Source organism: Sebastes umbrosus, chromosome 2 (genome assembly GCF_015220745.1).
Source record: "Sebastes umbrosus isolate fSebUmb1 chromosome 2, fSebUmb1.pri, whole genome shotgun sequence".
Lineage (NCBI taxonomy): Eukaryota > Metazoa > Chordata > Actinopteri > Perciformes > Sebastidae > Sebastes > Sebastes umbrosus.
In genome coordinates, this window is record NC_051270.1 from 8,240,169 (window position 1) to 8,259,953 (window position 19,785).

The 19,785-nt window shown below is 34.1% G+C and overlaps 2 protein-coding genes across 2 annotated transcripts; both read left to right on the forward strand.

Moving 5' to 3' along the window:
- Positions 1-215: 215 nt before the first annotated feature.
- Positions 216-2,684, forward strand: LOC119501070. The gene is made up of 6 exons (XM_037791157.1): positions 216-376; positions 481-587; positions 687-799; positions 918-972; positions 1,712-1,813; positions 1,908-2,684. Exons 2-6 carry the CDS (start codon positions 501-503, stop codon positions 2,607-2,609), a joined length of 1,059 nt encoding a protein of 352 aa, XP_037647085.1. The 5' UTR covers positions 216-376; positions 481-500; the 3' UTR covers positions 2,610-2,684.
- Positions 2,685-4,010: 1,326 nt separating this feature from the next.
- On the forward strand, positions 4,011-19,054 carry tdp1 (tyrosyl-DNA phosphodiesterase 1). Its single transcript, XM_037748093.1, has 16 exons — positions 4,011-4,199; positions 5,144-5,746; positions 6,327-6,370; positions 7,097-7,152; positions 7,461-7,557; positions 7,669-7,703; positions 8,179-8,271; positions 13,553-13,723; positions 13,910-13,988; positions 14,646-14,822; positions 15,086-15,134; positions 15,725-15,791; positions 16,098-16,205; positions 16,823-16,925; positions 17,045-17,147; positions 18,814-19,054. The coding sequence occupies exons 2-16, from the start codon at positions 5,146-5,148 to the stop codon at positions 18,885-18,887; spliced, it is 1,857 nt and encodes a 618-aa protein (XP_037604021.1). The 5' UTR covers positions 4,011-4,199; positions 5,144-5,145; the 3' UTR covers positions 18,888-19,054.
- The last annotated feature ends 731 nt before the right edge of the window (positions 19,055-19,785 follow it).

Sequence of the window (19,785 nt, forward strand, 5' to 3'; positions counted from 1 at the left end):
CTAATCTCAAAGATTTTCATTTAAATAAATGTCTATCTATCTATCTATCTATCTATCTATCTATCTATCTATCTATCGCCGAAGGAAGGAGATAACATGATGGTGGTTGAGTCTACGGCTCACTGGTGAAAGTATTGCAATATTTATATATTTGCAGTATTACAAACTGGTTGTCTGTGGCAACATTCACACTGTAGCAAAAAAAAAATGCTATTCACAATTCCATTGTTTTCACTCAAATAGAAATTCTAAATCAAGCAGGACTGAAATCTTCAGGATTAGCACTTTGTAGGAAGCTATCCAAACCCCTCTGTACGAATATATTCATTCACTCACTGCAATCAACAAACCCTGAGAGTTTTTTTCTTTGTATCAGGTATGTAAACTCTTTATTTTTTAAACAAAAACAGAAAAAAATCATCCTCTAAACAGCAACTTGGTAAATTGAAATATGCTCCATAATGTGATACAAACTTTCAGAAGTTTGAGATTGGTTCAAAATGAACACCTGCTTCATCTTTCATCGAGTTCACCAAATGAGACCGTCCTCTTTCTCAGAGGAAGAGAGGCGTTGCTACAAAGCAGAGGTCAGTCAGGTGCACTGTTCATATGATAATAGCATTTTAGTATAGCATGATGTCTCTGTGTCAGCTGGTCCAAACTGCAACACTGAATCTGTTTTGCAGAAAATGACGATGAGACAGTTTATGCTCATGAAGAAACAGGACCAGGTTCCTGTGTGTTTAACTGTCGAGGACATGAAGACCTGGCTGCTGGGGGGAAGAAGCTTCCTGGAAGAGTGAGTTAAACTGCTCATTGATGTGACCGCCACACTGACGGAAAACTGACATATTACACTAAAGCTTTCTACACATTTGGACCAGATGAATAACAGAATTATTGTTTTATTTTTAAAGGTTTGATGAAATAACAGGGACGACAGAGCCAAGAACGCTCCTCATGGCTGAACTGGTATGTACAACACAGATCCTGCACATGACACTTGACGCTGTTGTCAGGCTATTAAATAGGCGTTATTGGTCGCTCTAAGCACCATAGATGTGGGTCAAAAAGGGGCCTACTATACCCAATATTAGGTTTATCATCTATTCATGTGGTCGATAACCGAAAGAAGGTACAAATGAACATGACAGCGATCTCAAAAGACCGAAGTAATTATGACAGGAGCAGAGGAATAAGTCAGGTACAGTATAGTCATCACAAAACTCCATATAGGGTGAAGGTCAAGGGTGATAGATGGACCACGAAACTTTTCACCCAGGAGTCTGGGGTTTACATCTTGTGTGAAACTAACAATGCGTAATTTCACTTTCACTTTATTTTAAGCCAAAACATGATGTTTTCCCATAAACTTGAATGGTTTTTGTTGCCTAAACCTGTAGAAGTATTACGTTTCATTCAGTTTTACATAAAACACATAGCTTTTAAGTTTCACTTTTACAACGTAGTAGGCCCCTTATGACCCATATCTATGGTGCTTATAGGGACCGATAATGTCTATTTAATGGCCTGATAACAATCGAATCAGGTGCAGCGATGGCATACAATGAAACAAAATTAATAATCATCAGACTTTAGAGAAACAAGCAACCCTTTATTTAAATCATTAGCCTACTGTATGTAAATCCATATACGTACTATCAGCTACATGACCTTCCTGTTGAGACTAAATAAAGAGTGATGTGCACAGGCCTGGACCACAGCGAGGCGCTTCTGTCTCAGTCACATGGAGAAAGAGCTCTTGGAAGAATTGGATAAAGAAGCGCACCTGTCACAGCTGTTCAGCAGGACGGTAAGGACAAGAGTCCAGCATAATCAACAGTATATGCACCTGTAACATACAGTCATTCACACTGCTCTCTCTCTCTCGTTCTCTGTCCCTGAAGGTCACACTGGAGGGCATTCACATGTTGGTCTCAGTCGTCCACTCAGGAGCAGAGGAGGAAGTGGAAACCCTCCTCAAATCCCTCTTCAGCAAGCTGCTGAAAACGTTTGCTGGAATCCAGATCGCCAGCGATCCGCTCTCTGCAGAGGACACGAAACCAGCAGAGCTGGAGCTTGAGCACAGTGTTGCGCTCCTGGTACCACAGATTGTGAAAACTGCTCTGAAGTTCCTCCTAGAGGAACCAGAGAACGAGAACAAGACTGAAGCTGCCGGTGTTGAGATTGGCAGACTGTTGACCGAGTCAGCAGGTCCCTCCCTAGCTGGGTTTGGACCCTTTCCGAATACCCTTTTGCTCTTGTTGTGCACTGCAGCGGCCAGGTGCATGGTCAAAGCTGTGTACAAGAAACTTGATGAGCGCTCCAAAACCTTCCAACTGATGGACTACGACGACAGCTCGTACACTGCCAGAGAGAGCGTCGTCTTTGCCATCAAGGCGATGGAGGTTGCTGACGCCAGCGAAGCTCTCCTTGAGCTCAGGACCCCAGTGGAGCCAGAGGAGGACACATCCTCGGTCAGCGGCTTGATTGGGAGCTGTGTTTCTATTAATAATAATGATGATACTGTGGAAGAGGAATCTGTGTCCTTCTTCAGTTTCATCTGGAACATGATGACTTCCTGCTTCTGTTGTTGTACTAAAGAGTGAATCACAACAAAAACACAACAAACAGTGTAATAACCATATTAATAGCATTGAATAAAACATTCATTTTAAATGTAATTTTTTCTGCACGTTCTTTTACACAGACGTCATGTTAAGTAATACTCAAGATTAAAAAAACAGGTAGAAATCCATTCGATATGCCTTATGAGTCCATTTATAAACACTTAAAAGTCAATAGTTTTTTGTATTTTTTGTTACACATCATTTACATTGTAAATGATTACAAGAATAAGAGCAGAGGGGGCAAACCAAAACAAGGCTTTTCATCCCAAACTACTGCAGAGGAGCTGGGTTTTACAGGCCGCCTGTAGTTGGTTGAGTTGGCTCATTTTTAACTATTTTGTATGAAGGACTTCAACTAATAAATATGCATTATGGATTAATCTGCTGCTTCAGGATGATCAGCTGGGGTCTGCTAGGAGAAACACATCTTTAGCTACCCATCCAATAAGAATAATAGACTTTAACCCCCACTTACCTAAAGGCCTGGACACAGGAATATCATAATGTGCAGCAATTACACATTGCCTAGGCCAGGGGTCAGCAACCTTTACTATCAAAAGAGCCATTTTAGGCCCAAACAATTAAATTTAAATAAATCTGTCTGGAGCCTCAAAACATTTGAGCATTGTGATGAATCAAACAACAATAACAATCAATTTTTTTAGGATTATTTGCAAAACTTTCCAAACTAAACAGAGCCATATCTCAGACGAGCCCCCACTTATGTTACAACCTTTACTTGATGTTTAGTGGAACACAGGAAGTAACTCATACCAATCCTTTGCAAAAATGGGACTGAAACAACAAGAGTGGGCAAGTTAATTTGAATAATATTGTAATTTACATATGCAAAAAATACTAACTTGCCTACAAACAGAAATAAAAAATAGAAACAAACAAAAATATATATATTTTTTATTTTAATTTTTTATTTAACCTTTAGTTAACCAGGTAGTACTCATTGAGATTAAGAATCTCTTTTGCAAGCGAGACATGGCCAAGACAGCAGCATTTAAACATACATTAAAGTTTCAGACGCCACAACATAAAACAAATGCAAAATAAATAGCATAATATCATACAAAACACATTAAAATCAAATGTTTAAAGCCAACGTTAAAGTGAAAATATTCAGAAACACAGACAGCTCCCGATTGACTCTGCTTCTAGGTCTTTCATTAATGTTTTAAATTCATCAAAAGTAATCCGATTTTCCAATAAAATAATGTTAACAACAATAATATTATATTTATATTTATATTTATATTTATATTTATATTAAAATAAAATAAAACAAACCAACTGATTTTATTGTTCTTGCTTGCTTGTGCACCAGCCCTTATTTGTTATGAGTCGCTGCTTGGTTTGTATTTAGATCTGTGGCGGAACGACGTGATGAAAAGGCAGGAAGAGGAGTTTCCACCCGGACACATGTTCCTTGTACACCTCCCGCACTGTGGTTTGTTTCATGCAGCTGTATTGTATGAAGTTTGTTTAGCGGTGGATTGATAATAATCTCTGCATTCACAACATCACACCCTGCTGCTGCTGATCACTGATCTGACTCTGGTAAAGCAAATATCTCCATCAACCATCATGTTCCTTTATATCCGCTCTGCAGAACAATAACTCATAATATCAGCTTATCATTTGTAAATAGCAGAACTTGCATGATCTGTTTTGCATGTGTTAATTTGGCTTTTTTGTTTACTGTTATTTATTTTTTTTTAACTATTTTTAGTGTTTTTGCATGTTTTGCATATTTTACATTATTTTTGTTAAAGCATGCTTTGATGTTATTGTGCATGTACACATTTTACATTTAGACCCAGTTAAGCATGTATAACACCATTCAAAATAGCCTATATGCAGATGTTTTTCAGCTGCAAACATCCACTAACATTTAAAATTTAATTTAAATATTTAAATATAAATATAAAATATATTTAAATATATATATATATATATATCTCTATGATGTTCCTATAATAAACAGTAATTGTCACAGATTGGTAGAATAAGTTGGCTCAAATCATATCTATCCTGATAGTTTCATGGCTATAAGTTGATATGTTTGGTATAACACTCGTATAGGGCTGCAGCTAAAGATTATTTTCATTGTCGATTAATCTATAGATTATTTTCTCGATTAATCAATTAGTTGTTTGGTCTATAAAATTGTCAGAAAATGGTGAAAACTGTCGATCAGTGTTTCCCAAAGCCCAAGATGACGTCCTCAAATGTCTTGTTTTGTCCACAACTCAAAGATATTCCGTTTACTGTCAGAGAGGAGGAAAGAAACCAGAAAATATTCACATTTAAGAACCTGGAATCAGAGAATTTTGACTTTTTTTCTTAAAAAACTACTCAAACTGATTAATTAATCAATCGATTATCAAAATAGTTGGCAATTGATTTAAGAACATCCAGCAGGACTAACCAGTGGCTTTACTTCTGGCCTGCTCTCATCCTGTTGCTCCGCTGATAGTTGACCTCTCTGTATCTCTGGTCAGGCATGTCTCAGGACAGTCAACACGGCAGGTGGACCATCTCCAGCAGTGATGACGATGATGAGGCTCTTCCTCTTTCTGGGACTACAACATCTAAACCCCACCGACCTGCTGTATCCAGTCACAGCCCCCGTCCATCTACCTCTCCCCCCAGCCCCAAACTGGAACCAGTGCCTGTGGAGGTGAAACCAGAACCAGCTAACACCCCTGTATCCTCACTGGCTATTGGCTCTGAGGCCAGACGGTCAGCAGCAACAAACAAGTTAAACCCAGTGAAGTATGAAACCAGTCCGTCATTGGCTGGAAAGCGGAAGAAAGAGGCGTCTGACGGCTCAGGCTGGGCTCTCTCAGATAGTGACGATGATGATGGAGATGTGAAGGCGAAGAGCGTCAGTAAGAGGGCTCCCAGTCCGAGCCCCAAAGCAAAGAAACCGAAGGTGGAGAACGAGCGCCCTCCAAGTCCTCACGGTCGCCTCTACTACATCGACGAGCCAGAGGACTTCTTTGAATCCAGTATTCCTCGTCTGAACGACACCTACAGGTTTTACCTCAACAAAGTGACAGGTCTGGACAGGAAGTACAACAGTGGAGCTCTGCACATCAAAGGTGAGAGGAGCTGCATTTAATTTGGTAGTTTCATTATAACAATAAAATCATGCTTTTGATCAGAAAGTTGCAGGTTAAAATCCCTCATTCATTCTTCATCACTCATTCTTTTAAATTCCAAATCTCCTTGAGGCACCTCATTGCTCCAGTAGAGTTGTTCAGTGACAAGTGGTTGTACTGGGAAGAACAGAGTTAAAGTGTGGCTCTGCTTGTGTGTCAGTCTCTTAATACTTTTTTGTTATGTAATTTTCTGAATTGGCAGCAGAGTGATCTCATAGGTAGAGAGATCCTCCGAGATTTAAGAGAAACAGTTGTCAGGGGGCAGTTAAACATGTATATATTCTCTAACAACACATGCATCATGTTCCATGTAAATGATAATTTTTTCCCAGTTCTTGTCAAAGATATTGCTTGTAATTTTTAGTTGATACGTCACTTTTTCCATTGAAAAAATATCACGAACAATCTCAAACCAGTGATCTTTCCCTGGAGGTTCCGCTTTATACCAGTTTCTTGTTATAGCTTTTTTGCTGGCTATAAGCATATCTAGTAATCTTTCTACTTTTTTTCTTTCATTTAGACATTCTCTCTCCATTGTTTGGGACCCTGAAAGAGTCTGTTCAGGTGAGTAACCACATGAAGTGTGGGAACTATTTTATATGCTGTTTTTTACACATGCAGATGGCATGCCTCTAGGTATGGCAATGTGTGTCAGTTGATCAGTTGAGTCTACAACTTTAGTCCAGACTGAAATATCTCAACAACTATTGGATGGATTGCTGTGTGTTCCGATACCCGTACTATTTAGTATTCCAGAAAAAAAGATTTAATATATCCCAATCAATAGTGTGTCAAATGCAGTATGCCAGAAATACCAGGATGTCCTACTACATCCGGTCACATTTTGCAGTATGCAAGCCAGCATGCTTTTCTGGCTACTCTGACCCACAATCCTCCGCGCAGCAAATAAATGAGCAAGAGGGTCAAAGTTTAAGACCCAATCTTATGAGGAAGTAGTATGTCCCGATTGTATGCATACTGCATGCAAAAGTACGTACTTTGTACGGGCAGCTGCAGTACTAAAGTAAAAAGATAAATTGATTTGCAATAGTTGGATGCAGTGTATGCGTTACATTTGGTGTTTATAACAAAATACAAAACTAATGGCATTCACATCAGCCTCTGCTTTACTTTGTGTTTAGTGCTAATAAGCGAATCTTAGCATTTTAACACAGACACACTAAGCTAAGATGGGAAACATTGGAAACATAACACCTGCTAAACATCAGCATGTTGCCATTGTCATTATATATTAGGAAATTAACACAGGTCTACTTTCTTTCCTCATAGTTTAACTACTGCTTTGATATCGCCTGGATGGTTAACCAGTTCCCACCAGAGTTTAGGTAAGATCTACTTCTTCTTTGCTGCCTCACATTATCATAAACATATCCCCATTTTTTTTCTTATTAGTTTGAATCTCCTCATGTCCACATTATACTGAAGGCAGCGCCGTCTAGTGTATTAGGGTTTGTATTACTGTATGTGAGATGTTTTCTCATAAATAAACTGTAGAAAATAGGAAAAATCTCTTAACAAGCTCTCTTGTTAAAACAGAAGTTTAGTGTTGTGTGCAATTCTGCAGCTATAGCCACGAATTAGTTTATACTTTTATTTAACAGTGACTCGTAGTTAAAAGGAGATGTGTTTACAGGGATCGTCCAGTTCTGATCGTCCATGGAGATAAGAGGGAAGCCAAGGCTCGGCTGCTGCAGCAGGCTAAGCCTTTTCCACATGTTCGCTTCTGCCAGGTACAGACTCTAGGGTAGTCGTACTGGGAAATGCCTGTTAATGGGGAATGTTCTTTAAGGACTCTGGATTTCCCTTTAAATGGGACTAATGTGTGTGACTTTCCCTGACAGGCCAAGCTGGATATTGCTTTTGGAACTCACCACACGTAAGCATGTCTTTCCCTGCATGGTTGTTTTTTTGATACTCACACATCAAATCAGTTTTGGATATTGTTGCAGCTTTATATAAGGCAAGGTCAGTCGGTCGTACCACTTTGGTCCAGACTGACATTTGTCAATAACTTTTAGATGGATTAGCATGACATTTGTGGACAAACAATTTACTTTAACCCTACATGATCAGGGCTAAAGTAGTCCAATTATTTTTCTAGATATTATGACCACTAGACATCACTGTCATCAACCTTTACAAACGTATAACTTATCTGAAGTATTTTTAAACTCCCTGTAAAGTCTGAATTAAATAATTAAACATTAATGTATGTTGACCTGCAGATAACAGTCAGTGGTAGATAAAATAGTAATTTACATTTAGCGCTACATTACATTGTAGATGTTACAGGTCTTGGGTTGCGCTCTTTGTTTTTAGATACAGCAGAAAAGTGTGTGTGTTTTATGCAGGAAGATGATGTTGCTGTGGTATGAGGAAGGCTTCAGAGTCATCATCCTGACCTCCAACCTCATCAGAGCTGACTGGTACCAGAAAACACAAGGGTGAGTCTGTCTGTCTGTCTGTCTTTTTTTTTTTTACTTTTATGTAACCAAAGAAAAGTTTTGAGGCCGTAAACATCAATCTGACTAAAGATAGTCCAACTTGAGAACAGACAGTAGTGTCATAATTTGTTGCACTGCATCCAGATATAAGGTTTGGTTATGGAAAATGCCTGAAATGTTGGAAAAAAAGTCTAAACAATGTCTGGAAAAAGGTAAAAAAAAAAAAAAAAAAAGTCTGAAAAAAAAGTTTGAAAAATGCTGGAAAAAAGACTGAAAAATAACTGAAAAAAGAAAATATCTGAAAAAATTACCGTAAAAGAAAAGTCTGAAAAATGTCTAAAAAAATGTTTAAAAAAAATGTTTGAAAAATGTTGGAAAACAAAAGTCTGAAAAAATGACCGTAAAAGAAAAGTCTGAAAAATGTCTGAAAAAAATGTCTAAAAAAATGTTGGAAAACAGAAGTCTGAAAAAATGACCGTAAAAAAAAAAGTCTGGAAAAAAAATCTGAAAAAAAAGTTTGAAAATTGCTGGAAAAAACGACTCTGAAAAAAAGTTTGAAAAATGGCAGTAAACAAAAGTCTGAAAAAATGACCGTAAAAAAAGTCTAAAAAAATGACCGTTAAAAAGTCTGAAAAAAATGTAAAAAAAAAAAAGTTGGAAAAAAGTTGGACAACAAAAGTCTGAAAAAATAACTGTAAAAAAGTCTGAAAAATATCTGAAAAAAATTTAAAAAAAAAAAGTTGGAAAAATGTTGGAAAACGAAAGTCTGAAAAAATGACCGTAAAAAAAAGTCTGAAAAATGTCGGAAAACAAAAGTCTGAAAAAATGACCGTAAAAAAAAAGTCTGAAAAAATGACCGTAAAAAAAGTCTAAAAAAATGACCCTAAAAAAAAGTCTGAAAAATGTCTGAAAAAAATGTCAAAAAAAATATCTGAAAAAATGACCGTAAAAGAAAAGTCTGAAAAATGTCTGAAAAAAATGTTTCAAAAAAAAAGTTTGAAAAATGTTGGAAAATAAAAGTCTGAAAAAATGACCGTAAAACAAAAGTCTGAAAAATGTCTGAAAAAAATGTCTAAAAAAAAAAGTTAGAAAAATGTTGGAAAACAAAAGTCTGAAAAAATTACCGTAAAAGAAAAGTCTGAAAAATGTCTGAAAAAAATGTCAAAAAAAAATCTGAAAAAATGACCGTAAAAGAAAAGTCTGATAAATGTTCTAAAAAAAAAGTCTGAAAAATATCTGAAAAATATTCTTAAAAAAAAAGTCTGAAAAATCTGTGAAAAATGTTCTAAAAAAAGAAAATCTGAAAAAAGTCTCAAAAATGTTTTAAAGATATCTGAGAAATATTCTTAAAAAAAAGTCTGAAAAATATCTGAAAAATGTTCTAAAAAAAGAAATCTGAAAAAAGTCTAAAAAAATGTTTGAAAGATATCTGAAAAATATTCGGGAAAAAAAAGTCGGAAAAAATAAAAACCTGAAAAATGTTCTAAAAAAAAAAAGTCGAAAAAATATCTGAAAAAATATTCTTAAAAAAAAAAGTCGGAAAAATATCTGAAAAAATATTCTTAATAAAAAAGTCTGAAAAATATCTGAAAAATGTTCTAAAAAAAAAAAAATCTCAAAAAAGTCTCAAAAATGTTTTAAAGATATCTGAGAAATATTCGGGAAAAAAAAGTCTGAAAAAATAAAAACCTGAAAAATATTCTAAAAAAAAAAAGTCGGAAAAATATCTGAAAAAATATTCTTAAAAAAAAAAATCTGAAAAAAGTCTCAAAAATGTTTTAAAGATATCTGAGAAATATTCGGGAAAAAAAAGTCTGAAAAATGTTCTAAAAACAAAAGTCGGAAAAATATCTGAAAAAATATTCTTAAAAAAAAAGTCTGAAAAAAATCTGAAAAATGTTCTAAAAAAAAAAAATCTGAAAAAAGTCTAAAAAATGTTTTAAACATATCTGAGAAATATTTTTAAAAAAAAGTCTGAAAAATGTTCTAAAAAAAAAAATCGGAAAAATATCTGAAAAAATATTCTTAAAAAAAAAAGTCGGAAAAATATCTGAAAAAATATTCTAAAAAAAAAAAATCTCAAAAAAGTCTCAAAAATGTTTTAAAGATATCTGAGAAATATTTTTTAAAAAAAAGTCTGAAAAATGTTCTAAAAAAAAAGTCGGAAAAATATCTGAAAAAATATTCTTAAAAAAAAAAAATCTGAAAAAAGTCTCAAAAATGTTTTAAAGATATCTGAGAAATATTTTTAAAAAAAAGTCTGAAAAATGTTCTAAAAAAAAAAGTCGGAAAAATATCTGAAAAAATATTCTTAATAAAAAAGTCGGAAAAATATCTGAAAAAATATTCTTAATAAATAAGTCGGAAAAATATCTGAAAAATGTTCTAAAAAAAAAAAATCTCAAAAAAGTCTCAAAAATGTTTTAAAGATATCTGAGAAATATTCGGGAAAAAAAAGTCTGAAAAAATAAAAACCTGAAAAATGTTCTAAAAAAAAAAAATCTCAAAAAAGTCTCAAAAATGTTTTAAAGATATCTGAGAAATATTCGGGAAAAAAAAGTCTGAAAAAATAAAAACCTGAAAAATATTCTAAAAAAAAAAAGTCGGAAAAATATCTGAAAAAATATTCTTAAAAAAAAAAATCTGAAAAAAGTCTCAAAAATGTTTTAAAGATATCTGAGAAATATTCGGGAAAAAAAAGTCTGAAAAATGTTCTAAAAACAAAAGTCGGAAAAATATCTGAAAAAATATTCTTAAAAAAAAAGTCTGAAAAAAATCTGAAAAATGTTCTAAAAAAAAAAAATCTGAAAAAAGTCTAAAAAATGTTTTAAACATATCTGAGAAATATTTTTAAAAAAAAGTCTGAAAAATGTTCTAAAAAAAAAAATCGGAAAAATATCTGAAAAAATATTCTTAAAAAAAAAAGTCGGAAAAATATCTGAAAAAATATTCTAAAAAAAAAAAATCTCAAAAAAGTCTCAAAAATGTTTTAAAGATATCTGAGAAATATTTTTTAAAAAAAAGTCTGAAAAATGTTCTAAAAAAAAAGTCGGAAAAATATCTGAAAAAATATTCTTAAAAAAAAAAAATCTGAAAAAAGTCTCAAAAATGTTTTAAAGATATCTGAGAAATATTTTTAAAAAAAAGTCTGAAAAATGTTCTAAAAAAAAAAGTCGGAAAAATATCTGAAAAAATATTCTTAATAAAAAAGTCGGAAAAATATCTGAAAAAATATTCTTAATAAATAAGTCGGAAAAATATCTGAAAAATGTTCTAAAAAAAAAAAATCTCAAAAAAGTCTCAAAAATGTTTTAAAGATATCTGAGAAATATTCGGGAAAAAAAAGTCTGAAAAAATAAAAACCTGAAAAATGTTCTAAAAAAAAAAAAATCTCAAAAAAGTCTCAAAAATGTTTTAAAGATATCTGAGAAATATTCGGGAAAAAAAAGTCTGAAAAAATAAAAACCTGAAAAATATTCTAAAAAAAAAAAAGTCGGAAAAATATCTGAAAAAATATTCTTAAAAAAAAAAATCTGAAAAAAGTCTCAAAAATGTTTTAAAGATATCTGAGAAATATTCGGGAAAAAAAAGTCTGAAAAATGTTCTAAAAACAAAAGTCGGAAAAATATCTGAAAAAATATTCTTAAAAAAAAAGTCTGAAAAAAATCTGAAAAATGTTCTAAAAAAAAAAATCTGAAAAAAGTCTAAAAAATGTTTTAAACATATCTGAGAAATATTTTTAAAAAAAAGTCTGAAAAATGTTCTAAAAAAAAAAATCGGAAAAATATCTGAAAAAATATTCTTAAAAAAAAAAGTCGGAAAAATATCTGAAAAAATATTCTAAAAAAAAAAAATCTCAAAAAAGTCTCAAAAATGTTTTAAAGATATCTGAGAAATATTTTTTAAAAAAAAGTCTGAAAAATGTTCTAAAAAAAAAGTCGGAAAAATATCTGAAAAAATATTCTTAAAAAAAAAAAATCTGAAAAAAGTCTCAAAAATGTTTTAAAGATATCTGAGAAATATTTTTAAAAAAAAGTCTGAAAAATGTTCTAAAAAAAAAAGTCGGAAAAATATCTGAAAAAATATTCTTAATAAAAAAGTCGGAAAAATATCTGAAAAAATATTCTTAATAAATAAGTCGGAAAAATATCTGAAAAATGTTCTAAAAAAAAAAAAATCTCAAAAAAGTCTCAAAAATGTTTTAAAGATATCTGAGAAATATTCGGGAAAAAAAAGTCTGAAAAAATAAAAACCTGAAAAATATTCTAAAAAAAAAAAGTCGGAAAAATATCTGAAAAAATATTCTTAAAAAAAAAGTTGAAAAAATATCTGAAAAAATATTCTTAAAAAAAAAGTCTGAAAAAAATCTGAAAAATGTTCTTAAAAAAAAAAAATCTGAAAAAAGTCTAAAAAATGTTTTAAAGATATCTGAGAAATATTTTTAAAAAAAAGTCTGAAAAATGTTCTAAAAAAAAAAGTCGGAAAAATATCTGAAAAAATATTCTTAATAAAAAAGTCGGAAAAATATCTGAAAAAATATTCTTAATAAAAAATTCGGAAAAATATCTGAAAAATGTTCTAAAAAAAAAATCTCAAAAAAGTCTCAAAAATGTTTTAAAGATATCTGAGAAATATTCGGGAAAAAAAAGTCTGAAAAAATAAAAACCTGAAAAATATTCTAAAAAAAAATAGTCGGAAAAATATCTGAAAAAATATTCTTAAAAAAAAAGTCGGAAAAATATCTGAAAAAATATTCTTAAAAAAAAAATCTGAAAAATGTTTTAAAAAAAAAAAATCTGAAAAAAGTCTAAAAAATGTTTTAAAGATATCTGAGAAATATTTTTAAAAAAAAGTCTGAAAAATGTTCTGGAAAAAGATCTGAAAAAAGTTTGAAAATTGCTGGAAAAAACGACTCTAAAAAATGTCTTAAAAAGGAGAAAAAAAGGTCTGAGAAATGTCGGAAAAAAGTCTGGAAAAAATGTCGAAAAAAAAGTTTGAAAAATGTTGGAAAAAAAAGTCAGAAAAATGTCTGAAAAAAATGTCTAAAAAAACTCATCAGAGCTGACTGGTACCAGAAAACACAAGGGTGAGTCTGTCTGTCTGTCTTTTTTTTTAAAAAACTTTTTATGTAACCAAAGAAATGTTTAGAGGCCGTAAACATCAATCTAACTAAAGATAGTCCAACTTGAGAACAGACAGTAGTGTCATAATTTGTTGCACTGCATCCAGATATAAGGTTTGGTTATGGAAAATGCCCCTGCATATATTTTTTCCTAACCAGAATGTGGATGAGCCCCCTTTTTCCACGGTTACCAAAGGGCAGCAGTGAGAGTGCAGGTGAATCACCGACCTTCTTTAAGAGGGACCTGCTGGAATACCTGGCATCGTACCGCGCACCAGAACTGGAGGAGTGGATCCAACGCATCAAAGAGCACGACCTGTCAGAGACCAGGTAAACATGTACAGTTACACGTATGATGGGCGTGCACATGGAAAATAGAGAGATATAGCAATAAGATTTAAGCAGGTAATACAGACATCTGCTGCTAAATGATGGCCCTGCAACATTCACTGCAGTTGTAAGTAAATATAAAATCCGGACTAACTCTTATCTTCTACTCATATTTTCTATTTTTAGGGTTTATTTGGTCGGCTCAACCCCAGGGAGATACGTTGGCCCAGACATGGAGCGCTGGGGCCACCTGAGGCTGAGGAAGGTAAAGATTTCTCTGCTTGTCTCTACTCTCTTCTCTAACTAGTTAATAACACACTGCTGTCCAAAAAACCAAGGAAGGAAACAAAAGTCAATAGCTGCCAGTAGTTCCAGTTTGTTTCTTTATTATATATAGTTTTATGTAACATTTTCACAACAAGCAGAGATGCATTTTTCTTATCTTTCATAGTCATGGTTCCAGTTCATTTCAGTGCAAAAATCAACTTTTAGACCTGCTGTTGGATTTGATCATCCCTCAAACACTCATACCGTCTTCATATTTGTCAAAGGTAGAATATCAATCTGGTTAATAGTTATAACAATGTGTAGTATGTGTGTCTAAAACATGCAAACACACATGTATATACACGTATATACATGTGCCAGGTAACATTCCTTTTGAATGTTGCTTGGCTGATAGTTTGCATCTTAGCAACATTTCCCAAAGAAACACACTCTTGTATTTGCTTGCATGCACACAGTCTATTAGGAACAAGTCTCAGCACCCTAATAATCAAGTGAATTGGATAACTATCTAAATGTAATGTACAAATAAAAGGTATTTTCATAAGACAATGACAGCACTGTAAAATATTGTGAAATTGAACAATGCCCATGTAGTTTCTAATTCATCTCTCTTGTTCTCTTCTTATTTCATTAGCTGTTGTATGACCATACAGACCCTGTTCCTGGGGAGGAGCCGTGGCCTGTGATTGGCCAGTTCTCCAGCATCGGCTCTTTGGGACTGGATAAAACCAAATGGTTGACGGGGGAATTTCAGCGCACCATGACCACGCTGGGGAAATCCTCTCATCGCCCGGACACCCCCATACACTTGGTACAGTCCTCCCAACACAAACCTGACATAGTCTGTTGCTTCTGTGATGCCGCATTCAAATGCTACGAGAAAGATAGTACAAAAGAATACAATAGGTTTTCTATTACTGCTGCTATTACTAATATTATTATTCTATAATAGAGAATAGCATTTTTCACTTACTGAATTTTCTCTTTTTGTGCTACTGCCACGCTTTGCATAACTTTAAGATGATAAAGATCGGAATATATAAAACAATTTGCTAAGTGGTTGATCTTTTGCAGCTGTATCCATCAGTTGAAGATGTGAGGACTAGTTTAGAAGGCTATCCGGGTGAGTAAGGTTTTTTTTTTTTCCTTTGAAAAATGAATTTGTTAAAGAGGACCTATTATGCTTTTTTCCTTTCCTTTAGTGTGTTATATAGTTTTTTGTGTATGTAAAAAGGTCTGCAAAGTTACAAAGCCCAAAGTCCACGCCAAAGGGAAGTTACTCTCCCTCAAAGAAACACTGCTCCTGAACTTCCTCGCTTGAAGTCCCGCCTTTTCTTCCGTAACGTGGTGATGGCACCAAGTAACACATTTGACCTAAAACAAAGCTAGTTACAGTGGAGCTGGAGCAGAGTCCGAAAAATTTGGTTTGAACATTAAAGCACTTAAACATGTTCTAGCCGAAACCAAGTATGAACCTGAAAATGAGCATTAAGAGGTCCTCTTTAATACGCATGTGTTGTAGAAGTCACAACCTTCACTAAATACAAGCCCCAGCATGATCACTTTGGCAGCTTTTTGCTGGCATATTTGTGAATTTAATCATCCACCTCTAAACATCAGTGTTTGATTGATTGCTTGATTGATCCAGCATTTGATCATTTAGTGATTTCCACCATGTATTTGGTTGTGATGTACATCTCTTTTATCCTCCAGCGGGAGGCTCTCTTCCTTACAGCATCCAGACGGCTCAGAAACAACTGTGGCTCCACTCCTTCTTCCAGTAAGTTCACAATTCAGACCTATCGTAAGGGGTTACTGGTACTTCTACATTACATCACCTCTGTTAAACCGGTTAGCTAGTCATGATATCTTTCATTTGTAATGCAAATATTGCAAGTTGCTCTAACTGGTCACACTGTACGAGGTTCTACACACCTAAATGACATTTGCATTTGAATTTTGGTCAGAAATTATGGGACAGGACTATGTGCGGGATGATTTTATCTTAGTAAACTGCATAGGTATACGTTCCATCAAGTTCAGTTCAACAGAATAACAATGTGTGTGTGTTTGTGCGTGCGTTTAGCCGTTGGAAGGCGAATACAACAGGAAGGAGTCACGCCATGCCACACATCAAGACATACATGAGGGCGTCACCAGATTTCACTCAGCTCGCCTGGTTCCTCGTCACGAGGTGTGTTTGCTAGCTTTATATTTGTTGATTTTTTATCAAGAGAAATTGTTATGTGTTTATTTGTGGTTGTCCGATTTGTTCTCTTATATCTTAAATGTTACTTGCTGCGGAAACTGGTGCGGTAATCCATTAAATAAATGGTACCATTAAAGTTGATCCAAAACCAGGAATCCATTTTGTCATGTTTCACCTCAAATTCATTTGAATGAACTTTCACTAAATTCTTGCTCATAGACGTAAATCCTCTAAATTCATGTTTTATTTTATACACAGATCAGAGGTTTTTATTTTTCTCCATAAAAACAAATGTATTTTCTCATGGAGAATCAACAGAAAGACAACTTTTGTAACTTAATTTCCACCTCTTATACACTTATCAATATACTATACTGAAACATGCATATGTTTCTCATCAATCTGTCAGTTTAACAGACAAACCAGCTGCCAACACTGTTTATGGCAGCACTGTTCTAGAGAAAGTTGTTCAACCTCAACACAGATCAAACACATCCTACAGAAAATGAATTAAGATGATCGTTTCAGATTATTTATATTCTGAAATTGATCCTTTTATCCACACAGCTGTATTGAAACATGTGTTTGTGTGTGTGTTTCAGTTCCAACCTGTCCAAAGCCGCATGGGGAGCGCTGGAGAAGAACAACACTCAGGTGATGGTTCGTTCATACGAGCTCGGAGTCCTCTTCGTGCCTTCTGCCTTTGTAAGAAACAACACACAATGAACAAACAGAAGCAGTATTACATGTGCTGACTAACAATGAAAACTATACAGAGCTGCTGTATAGTAATATGTGGTGTGGGATGGTTTATCTCCTTCCAGAACATGAAGACCTTTCCTGTTCACAGAAATCCGTTTCCTGTCTCCTCCTCCTCTGGTTTCCCTGTGCCCTTTGACCTCCCCCCAACAAGCTACTCTCCTAAAGGTACAGAAGTGTGTGTGAATTCTCTGTATGTGTTTATGTACAGGCTGTAGTATTCAGTTAGTCTGTTACTCTCTCACTTAGTATTTGACTCTAGCAGTTTAGAACGGGTCCTTTTAGGTGAAACTCTGGTTAAAATACCACATTGTCTGTGCTGTTTAGACATGCTAATTTCTCTTGGCAAATGGTGAAGAAGAAACATCTTTGCAGTCTTTCAATGTCTGATTTCAGCACTACGCTGAACTCTGTGGTCTTAAACCACATGTGCAGCAGGTTTAGCTTAAACTGCAGCGACATCTAGTGGCATTTAGGTGAAAGAGTTTATACTAAAACCACAGATGTAAAGAGGTCGAAGAGAGCACATCATTTATTCAAAAAAACACAGGTTCACATTAGTCTTAAAAGCTAACTTGTTGACTAAACTGACACTCACAGCTGCTATATGTTTGGTCTTTTAGTTTGTGCCTTGGTGTAAAACTGAAACCATTTACAGGCAGTCGTGGCATATTGTTGAACTCGGACAGATGTAAAGATATGTTTTACTTGTGTCATTAGCTTGTGGGTTATATGTTTTTTGATTCTCTAATTTTAAGCTATATCTAAATTTTCTGTAAATTAAGCAATGTCCCTAGTTTCACAAGAGTATGAATATTAAAACTTCATCCTTTTCAAGGGATAAGGGATGCACCGATCAGACTTTTTCAGTCCCTACACTGATGTGAGACTATCGGCTGATACAGAGTATTGATCCAATACCAAGATCATTCTTTTATGTGTAACATAATGCTTTCCTAACATTGTAAAACAAAATGTAACAAATAAGTACGTAGATATAAATTTACTGAATTGATATTTATTATTAAACCGAGGAACTTGATAAAAAAATCTTCAAAATGAACAGGAATTACAGTTCAAGTGTAAACCTTTTTAATGCAGCAACAAACTGATCAAAACTTAAAGAGAAATAAAAATTCTAGTATATGATGTATGTAGAGTAGAATTTAATTGAATAGATCAGCCCCATTGTCCCCGATCCAGCTATTTGAGTCAGTATCCACCCGATATCAGGGTCAGTGTCGGTGCATCCCTAAATGTTGGTAGTTTCCTAATAAATGGCAGACATCAACAAAATCCATTCCCCAAACTGTCATCATCAGAAAGTGCTGTTTTGGTATTCACATATCGGAGGACAGCTATATCATATGTTTTGTTCAGCGCTAATTGTAGTTGCAGTACACAAATAATAATTTTATCAATGAGTTTGAATAGATAAGTAGTTTTCCTGCAGTACTTCACTTCTGGTTTCCAGAGTTTAGTTACCAGAGACGCTGAGATGCAGCCTCACTGAAACATCTCCTGGTCACTAGTTGTCTGCTGTGCTCATTTGTGTCATTTGTATTCCCTGGCTCCAGTAAAGAAAAGCTTTCACTGTCACTTAGCCATATTTTAGTAATATATGTTCTAATAATTATTAATCCAATTTCTTTTAGCAGACCAGTGCAGCTAGGTGGATGTGATGTATGAGATACAGCTGAGATATTAATCTCTGAGTGGGGCATGTTCTTCCACTCGGACAGTGAATGAAGAGACACTGTGATGTCCCTTTTTATTTATTAAACCATGTATTCACATTCATTTTTACTGACCTCTTCTCTGTCTGTGTTTCCAGATCAGCCTTGGATCTGGAACATTCCGTACAGCCAGGCTCCCGACACTCACGGCAACATCTGGGTTCCCTCCTAAACACACGCACACATACAGACCTTCCTGTTACCTTAAAACTGCTGTCTTTGTAATTATCAGTACTACAGTGTTAGTTGTCAGTAACATTTATTTTTATATTTTATACCGTTCTGTAAACTCATATGTTTTCTACTACCAATAAATAAAATAATGCTGTCCAGATGTGATTTGTCTGTTTCTATAAATTCTTGCAACAGGATTTAAATGTGAAAGAACATACCTAATTAGGGCGGGCTAAACATATTGATTTAATTATTTACAGTTTTTTTACACAAGGCCTGTCCGACAAAGCATCATAACACAGACAGGAAGCGAAAGAGGTTATTATCACTCAGTGATTCTTTTATTCTTTAGACGCACCATATGGTCACCAAATTATCAGCAGTGAGAGAACAAATCTGTCCTTAAATGTATCCAACGGTCAGGTGGGATCATATATTTTGGCTTAATGCAGCAGATTCAGCATCTTATCGAGTTAACCTGCAAGAATAGACAACTTCTTCCGAATCAAAATTGCTGCACAGGATGTCCTAAATATGCTGATTCAGCAGTGTTTGTTCCCGAATATCATCCTGAAGTCAGTTTTCATCCTGGATAAAAATGGAGAAAGCACCCTTTATAAAGCGGACACAGGACACAGTATACTAGGGCTGTGTATTGGCAAGAATCTGGTGATATGATGATACAAAATATTGCGATATATTGCGACACTGTAAGCAAGGAGATATATTGTGATTTTTTAAAAATCTAATTTTAGGAAATCTGTCATAACATAAAGACACACCACAATATGCATGACATCTGTGTAACAAAATTTTTTTTCATGCATTCAGACCGGTGATGTCTGGATTTACATTTAACATACTCCCTGTAACATCCACCATCATAGCACTTAATT